This window comes from Mus caroli, chromosome 17, assembly GCF_900094665.2.
Source record: "Mus caroli chromosome 17, CAROLI_EIJ_v1.1, whole genome shotgun sequence".
NCBI lineage: Eukaryota > Metazoa > Chordata > Mammalia > Rodentia > Muridae > Mus > Mus caroli.
This window is the reverse complement of record NC_034586.1, coordinates 2,195,995-2,207,213: the sequence shown is the minus strand read 5'-3', so window position 1 is coordinate 2,207,213 and position 11,219 is coordinate 2,195,995. Positions and strand designations below refer to the sequence as shown.

The 11,219-nt window shown below is 46.5% G+C and overlaps 1 protein-coding gene across 2 annotated transcripts in view; it reads right to left on the bottom strand.

The window, feature by feature from the left end:
• The window catches only part of Arid1b (AT-rich interaction domain 1B), a 350,213-nt gene that overhangs the window by 26,123 nt on the left and 312,871 nt on the right, over positions 1-11,219 (bottom strand). For both annotated transcript variants that reach the window (XM_029471378.1, XM_021186013.2), the window contains 3 exons: positions 10,641-10,786; positions 4,436-4,545; positions 3,229-3,387 (listed from right to left, as the gene is read on the bottom strand). In XM_029471378.1, coding sequence (XP_029327238.1) covers positions 3,229-3,387; positions 4,436-4,545; positions 10,641-10,786 — 415 coding nt within the window. The remainder of the gene's footprint in view (positions 1-3,228; positions 3,388-4,435; positions 4,546-10,640; positions 10,787-11,219) is intronic.

Genomic DNA, 11,219 nt, shown 5'->3' with positions numbered 1-11,219 from the left:
GCACAGAGCACTGCACAGAGCACTGCACAGAGCACTGCACAGAGCACTGCACAGAGCACTGCACAGAGCACAGCACAGAGCACAGCACAGAGCAGAAGTAGGTGACCATGTGATCACCTTGCAGGAGGCCTGCTGGCTCATCTACACCTGAGCTCAGTTCTACCTGAGCATGGCTGAACTGCTCCTTTGCAGGATTCTGTTCAGAGTGTGTAAAGCTTTGTTCTACAGTGGGCTGCTGCTGACGACTCTCCCATCCATGTGTTAAGCTTGTTGATTCTGACTCCACTCACTCAGCACTGTGTCCTTCACACTAATGGTCTTAGATGTGTTCTGTAAATGCTTGAATGTAGTAAAAAATGTGTGAAAAGTCTAACGGTGCTCAGGTAAGAATTAACAACGAACTCAAATCTCTCTGTACAGGACAAAAGAGCAAGGTGTGACATGAAGAAGGTGACCACAGAGAGACTACAGCTGAGAGAGCAACAGTGGCTGTCTCCCTGTCCTAAGGCTTGCTGGTGAGCCACCCACTGTCCTAAAGAAAGAAGAACAGAGAGGCGGAGTCCGACAGAGAGCATGTGTGCTTCCTGCTGCTGTGAAACTCATCTCTTCCTCTTTCCTACACACCAGCGGTTGGGACCCTCTAAAGAAGTTTTTTCTTTTAGATCTATTTTTATTTCATGTGTATATGTATCACTTGGTCATGGCGCACACAGTGATGACGGCGGCGACTGTGGTCCTGACCCTATATGTGTACAGTGCCATACAGGCCAGAAGAGGGCTGGATCCTCTGGAACTGAAGTTACAATGGCTGTGAGCCACCACTGGCTGTTGGGGACTAAACCCAGGTCCTTCGAAAGAGTAGCTAGTGCCCTAACGACTCTGAGCCATCTCTCCAGTCCCCACCTGAGGACAGTGTCTATGAGGAAAGGCCTTCAGGAGGACCCAGTAACTCTTGCAGGTGGCCAAGAGGCACTTGGAACTACTTCTGTGCGGTGAGCACTCCCAGGTTCTGAAACCACTGGGGAGGGGAAAAAAAGGGACGTGTGCTTTGAAAATCCACAGCAAGATATTCTTATAGTGCCACAAATGTTTTCCTTACATACAGTTTAATTAAGCTAAAATGCACATTTCCTCAAGTCTCTGAGGCAGATTTACATTTCTGCAGTCTTTACCATATGCTTGGTTCTATGTATATTTGTATGGACAAATGTTTATTTATATTTTACAATGTTTCCTAACAAAGCAGTGTTGGTCCACAGCCCACTGTCAAAGCAACCACGGCAGCTCTGCCCAGTTCACGCTTGCTTTTGGAAAGCTTTACTGGGGACAGTATTAAGAACAAATTCAAACACAGAATGAAGTGGTATCTCTAAGGAGCAGCTAGAGCCTCCTGACTCGCAGATGCCTGTCGTGGTCTGAGGCAACAATAACACGAGGCCCTGCACTCTGCCCTCTTCAGTCCCATCCTGAATAACTAGCTCCTTCAGGCAAGGAGTGCACAGCAGAGCACACAGCAGGAGTCTAGCATTTTCCACACAACAAACATGGCTTCTCCTGCCCTTATTTAGTACTAGAGCCAGGAGTTGCTGCACATTTTTAAACACAAAACAATTTATGGTATATAAAGAAATAATACATGTGGCAATATTTTTTAAAAAAGAAAAATATTATGTTTCAAGTGTAATCATCAGAAAACGGGCAATACTTTAGTTTGCTTTTCTATTACATTTAAATAAGATTGAAAAAAGAAAACATTTTTGAGATAGGGTCTTGCTATGTAGCCCAGGCTGGAGCCTTCCTGCTTCTGCATCTTTCCTCTGGGACTACTGGCTTGTGGTGCTGCATCCAGCTAAAAAGTAGAATTTTGATCAGAATTTTGCACAAGCCTCACTGGATAAGGCAGACTGAGTGGGAAGTTAGAACACCGCAGACCTCGGTCACCTGTAATTCCTTCACAAGTGGTCTTCAAGTTCAGTGATTATTTGTAATTATTATCTTAAGTTTTAAAGATTATCCTTTTCTATCACTGAGCCAATATGCTAATAGTTTTACAAATGTATTTAAATTCTTCCCATTCATTTAGAATTACTAATGCATATACTTTTTCCTGTTATAAAGAGCAAGAAAGGAAGGGAGAGAGAAAGGAGGAAAAAATACACAGTATTGCCTGCCTTCGGAGACTCAGAGCACACAGCACAACAGCAAAAAACAAGGGTCTGTGCGCTCTCTTTCCCGAGTTCACATCTCATCCTGAGTATCTCAGAATTGAACCCCATCTGCTGGAAGGGGGCTCCACAGCGCCCTCCCGTCTCTGCTCTGAAAAGGAAGGGGGTGGTTACAGGCGAGCTTCTTTAACCTTTGCTCCAGCCACCAGCTCTTCAGCACAGTAGCTCCTTGTGGCTTTGGACTGGATTGGTGGACCCTGCACAGCCAGGGGCTTCTCCCTCCCACTTGTCCTGAGCTGGGCTCTTTAATACATTGTCATGCTTCTTGTCCACTAACTGCATGTTAGGTTTTTAAACAACTTTTAAAGATCTTTTGATTCCCTGTATGAGTGTATATAGTAAAAAGGTTACTGTAACACACTACTTATTTTTATTGGCACAGAATAATATTTTAGAAGGAGTAAAGCCCAGCTTGGTGATCAGAAAAGCATTTCCCGGCATGCAAACACGTTTCTCCAATGGCTCAGATGCACACATACATTCTTAAGTCTACTCCACGTGAACTAGCATCTCCATACCTTTGTCAATTTCAGACATAGAGGCAGGGCTGCCGCTATGGTATGCTGTGCCAGATTGCAATATTTATTCATTTATTTCAGATACGAAGCTTCGGAATATGTTTTAGATATAACAGCCCATGACAAAGTTAAACCCGCAGCTAAATGCGACATTTTTTCTCATGACCGCTATTAGTTAGTTCCCTTGTAAAAGGAGGCAGCTGGTTTTAGAGACGCCTTTGATGGCACACAGTCCGCACTCCTGGAGGAGTCTGGACCCCCAGAGTGTCAGCACACCTCCTTGTGGAGGCAGGCCTTCACTTCAGAGCAGCTGCTGATAGTGCCAGAAAGATCTATGGCACACATTTTTGTGCTGTTACTAATGAAATAAAAAAAAGCAAGCCTTTTCATGGATCAACAATGCAAGCCATCGAGCAATAAAACATTATTAACTATCCCCCCAAGCCCCAAAATAACAAAAAAAAAAGACAGCCAGGATCACTTACAGGGCTTGATGGTGTCTTGGGCCAGCCTGGGCTGCTAATGCTGTCACTCTCATCTCCATGAAAGGAGGAGATGCTGGCAGAGCTGGGAGACATTGGGGAAGGGACAGGCAGGTTGCCTGGGGTTGGAGGCTGGGAAATGCCCTGAGAGCCATAGCTGTCCTGTGGGAGAGGAACAAGGGGAAGACAAAGTTACATCAAACTTCATGTAAAGCAAAGGCACATCCAGTTTAACAGACTAATTGTGTATGTGTGTGTATCTCTCTATCACAGCTGTATATAGGAACATGATGTGTATGTGTGTGTATCTCTCTAACACAGCTGTATATAGAAACATGATGTGTATGTGTGTGTATCTCTATCACAGCTGTATATAGAAACATGATGTGTATGTGTGTATCTCTCTAGCACAGCTGTATATAAAAACATGATGTGTAAGTGTGTGTATCTCTCTATCACAGCTGTATATAGGAACATGATGTGTAAGTGTGTGTATCTCTCTATCACAGCTGTATATAGGAACATGATGTGTATGTGTATGTATCTCTCTAACACAGTTGTATATAGGAACATGATGCTCCCCCCACACCCCAAACAAAGCAAAGCACCATAACATTCTTAGTATGGCTGGTCTCTGTGAGGGATGCTGGAAAGGACCCAAAGCCATCATGCTTGCTTAAGCTTAAATGGAATGCTAAGCATGGATTACCCATTATGCAGGAAAGCGTGAGAAAAGATAAGGAGCCTTATTTATGAAACAAGGTAGGGAAGCAAACTAATATGGATGCTGCTGCTGAGGTGGCCCAAACAGGAAGCTCTAAACTAAAAGCAGAGAAATGACTCCAGGTGTCCACGCCAGGCAACGGAGATCCCTTGCTTCTCTCAAGAGCATCTCTCAGGTAGGTTTTGTCCCCTCCAACTCCCCCATGGTGATAATGCCATAAGAAACAGTAACTTTCATATCCAGCCCTTGGGGGATGTGCAGTAGGAGAGAAAAGACTGCAAACATGTGACACATGGAGGCACGCAGAGAGGAAGGACATGGGGCAGTGTCGCAGTACCAGGCTGAGAAGAGCAAGCAGCCTGGGAGCCTGTGGCATGAGAAAGGACCATGGTGTGCAGGGAGAGTGGGAGGACCATGGTGTGCTGGGAGGGAGGACCATAGTGTGCAGGGAGGGAGGGAGGGCCATAGTGTGCAGGGAGGAAATACCTTTGACTTGCTCTCAGGCTGGGACACGCCTTCTTCTTTACCATCTGCTTTAAGAGGCACAGACAATTTGGACTCACTGGGAGACATCATATCTGCAAGACCCATAGATGCTAATGGAAAATAGGAGAAAGTCAGCATTATTCTTGGGATGTACCATGACACCCCTGCTTACATGAGCTACTAAGTAAAGCACCACAGCACCCAAGCTTCTCCTGAAGGAAAAACGGGGCAAAACCAACCAACCAACCAGCCAGCCGGCCAGCCAGCCAACCAGCCAGCCGGCTGGCCATCCATCCATCCATCCAGCCAGCCAGCCGGCCAACCAGCCGGTCAGCCAGCCAGCCAGCCAGCCAGCCGGCCAGAAGAGTCACAGGACCCTGAAGCACAATGATGTATGAACTGCTTTCCATGGGAGAAAGAGGCAGACTCAATATACGCAAGAGTCCCAAACATGGAGGCAAATTTATAAGAGTTTTTCTTTATTGCAGCTTAAGCTGGTAGGCAGCAGTGGAAATGGGCAGTCATATAAATCACTCATGGGGCCTGGCTGGCAAGCAGCTCAGTGCTCACCTGGGCTCGAGATGGCCTGGCCTTGTATTTCCTCAGTTCAAGTAATCACTGTTCGAAAAATCTTAGCTACTTCATATGGTCTAGTCTACAGTAAAGGACAAGAGCCACACAGAGGACTTAGGGGAAGTTCCTATGACTTTACAGTGGGTTGCTGTCCCTTCAGCTGGCACAGAGCCTGCAGTCACCAACCCTCCATAGGAGTGAAGTGCCCATAGCAGTTCCTGATGCAACCTATACTTCCTATCTTTGGCTGAGCAATGCAGCCAGCTTTCTCTAAACCCTGTCAAAGTTTTAGACATCAGTTGACGCATATGTACTCATTGTAGATACCAACAGACATACTTGGGAGAAGGTTTGGTTTCTTTGTAAGGTTAGAATCAGACCACAGAGGGCAATCAGTGTAGTTATTGAGGGAACAGAGCTGAATTTCCGGAGAACCCACTAGAGAGCCATCTGCACACCCCTGAGCTGGAGGACATGCTAAATACAACTGTAAAGGACAAGAGGAAACTGAGGCAGCTATCTGCACTCATTCCCTGTCAAGATGACAGAACCCTGAGGCATCATAAACAGGACCTGCTCCAGATGCTGCCACGGCAAGTGTGGGCTCAGCCAGGCAGGATGCAAGGAGCACAATGTACCAGAAAGAAGGAAACGAAAACCAGCCTGAAACAGGCCCTGCAGATCGCCCACTACAGAAACGATTACTGCATATATTCATGTATTACTATGTTTTAGAAAATAATTAGTTTTAATTACAGCAGGGAGAGAATGAGCAGGCTCTGGTGAGTTAGCTGGCAAGCTCCATGGTGCTAATTTGTTAATATCGTTAGCATCACTGCAGGTTGAGACCATAGGTCCTGCCAAAAAAGCCTACCCTGCCTGCCACGTGCCCTGAAGTTTGCATCGGCACACTCAGTACCGTGCTCTGAAAGCCTGAGTTGCCACAGGCACACTAGCTGGGTTTGCAGAGCCCATTTGCAGCTCAGTCAGTCCTTAAAGGCATCGCGACACACACAGAACATAATTGAGATGTTTTTCCTTTTTTTTTTTCCAAATTACTTTTAATACTTAGACTTTAAGAACTGGAACAAAAAGCTTTTTCAAGTGATGCAGCTGCAGAGAAAAATCTATTGGGATCAGCTAAAAATGTGTTATTTCTGTGAATGTGTGAAACCTCAAAAAAAAAAAAAAAAAAAAAAAAAAAAAGGGCAGCTGGGCGATGTTACAGTGGAGACAGCCTTGCTCAGAGAAGTGGCTGATATGCGGCTCTCCTGCAGGCCCCAACGAGGAAGGAATTAGCCCAGATGGAGAAGAGGAAGAAAGAAAGCAGCACAGGGCAAGAAGGGCCTGGGCATGAACGGCTGCGAATTCTTGCTCTTCTGCAGTTGCTCAGAGCAATGACAGGCAGCACAGTTTGGAGAGAGGGACAGTCATAGCACGTGGCTTCTATCAAATCCTGCTGCTCCAGAGGTGACAGTGGACTGTTCTGCCAGTATTTGTAAGCTATATCTGGATATTATTTTGGCAGTAGGAATAGTAATATGTTTTATGCATTTCACACATTAATGTACACAAAAGTAATTTTAAGCAGAAAGAGCTAAGCCAATTGTATTACAATAATCAGCAGTAATTCACACTGATTCCATAATCAGACTCAGATGAATATAAGCATATATGACATTTGAAATTTCCTAAGTTTCTCCATTCTCTATTATGTACGTTAACCTAGGCATCCTAGTTATGTAGATTCACGTGCACAGCCCTATCATGGGAGATGGGAATGGCCTGACACGAAGCACAACGTCCTGTCTTTCCTACTGTGGCTTTTCTTTTTCTTGAAATGTTTAGCTTTGATTTAACCAAAATTTCAAAAGAATCACTGTATAGAGCCATATATCTGTCACCCTCCAGGGCAGCGGCCTCTCAGGGACACGGTGTTTTCTTTCTCTTTCTTCAGGAGAGAGACCACATCACGGTCAGGGTGCTTTATATCAAGGAACTGCTATTTCTACAATTCCCAGAGATCCAGGGTGTGAAGTTCAGACAGGCATGACCAGAGACAGCAAGGGCTGTCCTGAGTGAGATAAGATGTAAACACACTCTAAGCACAGACTCTTGTTCCACCATTGGAATTTAAGAGCTAAAATGACTTCTTAAAGCACTAGGGGTCAAGGTCCTAAGGTAGCGAGACTAGAGGTATTCCCGAGGACACAGGGAACACAGGACTTGTGAAGCTTCCTCTCAGTCTCTCTCTGTTCGTTACAAAGTTGCAACCATTCCCGGAAGGCAGGGAGACACACGATGTTCTGATCCTTTCTTGGTAGCATCCCATATTGTAGAGATATTTTGTCTTTCCGAAACACAAGAAAGGCCTACATTGTTCATGAATTGGTCATTACTATTTTTTGAAACAAGCTGGCTCTCTCTGCAGCCTAGGCTATCTTAGAGCAAACTATGTTGTCCAGGCTAGCCTCAACTCACTGTGATCCTCTTGATCCAGCATGGCAAGCATCACCTACATGCAGATTTGGTAAGTGGCAGATATGTAACCATACATACTGAGTGGTGAACACAGCACATACAAGAGCTGCATGAAGATCTTCAGGGAAACATTCTTCCTCACACCCTGACAAGAAGATCCTTCCTCTCACCACAGCCTTCTGTGGGAGTGCCCGTGAACACGAGGAGGAGCACACAACTCCATAATGTGCACAGGTGGCAGTCTCTGAGCTGGCCCTGGAGCCTGGCCTCCTCCGGGAGCGGGGTAAGACCTCCTCCAGCCAGGATGAGACCAAGCAAGGCATCCTGATGTACTCTGGTAAGATTTCAGCATGGATGTCTCTGAACTTAAAAAACCTTTCCGTCATGACTTATCAAGACCCTCACCTGGCCCCGAGTTGCCTGCTTCCTTCCTTGTCTCAGGTTTGCCTGCCTGTTTTGTTTCTTGAAGATGGAGGGTGACTGATAAGGGACTACTGAGAAGACATATCCCCTAGCTGTGGCTGCACACCTGTGAAAGTCCCCCGAGGAGTTGTTACTAATGCAGCATTCAGACAGGAGCTGCAGCTGTAACGGGCACTCCAGACCCCTGAAGCAGGCAGGGTTTGGGTAGTTCTAAAGTAATACAACAGAGCTGGCGCTCAGTGTCCAGATAGGAAAGTGATGGCGCACTTCACTTTTGGGATTAGAATCTGGCTAAATCTGCCAGTGGGGTATTCTTCTATCCCACAGGGAAGTACAGAGGAAAACTGGTCTCTACAGAGTGACTTCTAGAGAGGGGAACTAGAGCTCCAAGTGATAGGCTTTGGAATGCACACGTGCGCTCGAAAGAGATGCCCTGTGTGCAGATAAGCACCCAGAAGGAGTGCTATAGACGTAACACACAGAAATGGTCCTATCTCAGGCCAGGCCTGGCGGATGGTGGAACTGACTGGTTTATTACTTATTAACTGTACACTTGCTGTATTGACTCTAGTTTTTAAATCCAACTTGCTAAGAACAAACTTCAATCCCACATGTGAAGAGACCATCAAAACCCATGGAAGCCAACTGCTCCATCAGAGGTCAAGTCCCTGCTGCTTCCCACCCCACATCCACTGGCGCTTTCAGGAAGAAACAGCTGCCACCCTTACACACACACACACTGATCCTGTTTAAGTAGTTACTCGCTCGCTGAAGCCGGTGACAATGTCACTACTACACAGGAGGATTTCTTCTGGTGGGTGCTGTTCACCTTGTACAACACTACTGTTTGGCCCAGTGAAAGGAATGCTGGGATGCTAGGGATATATAGAGGTTGCTAATGGAATCTCAGAAAGCGCTGCTGCTGGTGTGCCTGCATCTCTGCTGCCGCCTTCCTCTGTAGGGTACCCTGATGGAGGAATGAATGCCTTGCTGCTCCCTGTGGGACTTGCTGCTCCATGGTCTCAGGCCATGGAGGAGGATGGTACCAGGAGCCACTCTCACTGTGTAGGGTAGCACAGAGCTCCGGGGGAGCAGCACTGTTGCAATCCTGCTATTCTTGTTCCTCTGAGAATAACACTCACAACAGACTCACACAGACCTGTCAACAGACAGAAGAAACACTAGATGGTCAATCAGGTATGCTGAGTGAATACTTTCTGTCGGGGAGCATCCAACTTAATAATGTGGAAATAAAATCACATAAATGTGGAGAACAAAATTTGATAAATGTTTAAATTATTAAAAACTCAATATTTTGAAATGTACAATACCATGAAAAATATATTACTATGTTATACAGAAAGCTGTAAGGATAAATGGCCTCTCACTGAAAAGCTTTCCTCTGCATGAAGCAATGAACGCTGAATTATCTGAATAATAAAATGAAGCCCTTTCTGTGAGTTCCCATAAAACTGATTCTTGCTTAAAAATCCATACATCTACTTAGTCAGGGCTGTGTGCCATCTGTTTGTTATTAATATTTTGGGAGCTCTGGGGTTTAAAGAAAAAAGGAAAAATGAGTATCGATAACAGTAGATAAAAATTTATTCCAGTTTCAGAAGTAATTTTATCTCAGGAAGCTAGACAGAACATAGGCCATCCTGACCCAGACCCTCTAATGCCTGGGCAGCACTTCAGGGAGGCGGTGGCTCCAAGTGAGCAGCCTGCGGAATCTGCATACTTCAGTTCCCTGCGGCACCAGCACCGCCTGCTCAATACTAGGAAGCGATACTTAGGTACTGCAGACCCACGCTTTAACAGAGCACTGATCAGGAAGGCCACTGTTTGGCTCTGAGGCTCATGCCTGGCCCCTCTGGGCTGTGGACAGAGAGCTCTGGGAGCAGGGTGGGCCTCTCCAGGCTACAGACACAGAGAGCATGGGCCACAGCTGTGTGAATGGAGAATGATGTCTGTAGGGAGCTAGGGCTCACAATGTGTCCCTGACATGTCCCAAAGCTTAAGAGGACTTGCCATGCTTACACCAAGCCTGTGTGAAATAATGGACGAAACCTACTGTAGGGGTGCTACCGGTCAGCGGAATCCCAGGTTCCCACTTCTGAGGGAACTCGTCTCTGGGAAGCTCTGGGTTGGAGAAGTGGCCTTAGACAGTGCTCCCACTGGATGGTACTCTGCAGTGTACTAAGCAGGCCTGACTGTAAGAAGGCAAGAATGAAAATTATGAAGGGGACAGAGGATTATTCATAGCCAGGACAGCTCTCCTTAGAGACGAGATGTAGACAGAACTCAGGAGCTGCCAGATGCCACACACCTGGAAAGTGGCCGTCCTGGACGGGAGAGGGAATTTTCTCTCTGCTTGGCCCTGCAAGCCCTTCCTATTCAGCACAGATCCTCGATCTCTGTGCTGCCACTGCCAAGGGACACTTCCTGTTTGGGGAGCCTTCAACTCTCTTAATGACAATGAGAATGTAGAATGTGTAGTTTGCATCCAGAGACATTTGAAGCGTGGCTGCAGCATCTAAGCAGTGAAAAGCTATTTACATCAGGTGTGCTCTCACCTCAGACAAGCAAGGTCTCTGAAGCACAACAGTGGCCTTACCCACGTGGACTGGGAGCTCTGCCTTTTCTAGCCACTGGGGCACATTCACCATGTACCTGAGGGGAGGCTGAGGAAGGCAGGATGGCCCTCAGAAGCAGAGGCTCTGGTTACCTGTGGAGCTGTTCACCATTGTGGGCGTCATGCTGTAGGGCTGGGCCTGGGTGCTCATCAGGCTGGAGTTGTTGTTCATGGACTGGCTGTAGGGAGAGCTGGAGGCCACAAGGCCACTCTGGTTCATGCCAGGAAAACTGCCTTGCCTGCAGGGAGAGAGCACAGGCACACACACTGAATACCACGGCGACAACACGGTACTCTGGCATGCATTGCAGGATGCAGGGGCAGGGCTGGTATTCTTCAGAAAGGCTTAACTCTGCTGGTGGGTAAATATTCAAAATGCCACTCACAAGGTGCACAGGTTAAAGTCTTAGTCATGTCAAGATAAACACAAGCCGGAGTAACGGACTGGAAATAAAAGCAGGAATAACAAAAGTAAGCCAAATCAATTTCTAATTTTTAAAAAATGCTTCCCCCCACCCTCTTTATCCCTTTTGGCACCAGGGAACAAATCTGGGCCATTCCATCCCTGACCTGTACACTTCCTAGCCCAATATTCTAAGGCTGAGCTAGAGCCTCATGCTGCACCAAGATTTATATTATTTGTGTGTGCGTTTGTATGTGTCGGGGGGGGGG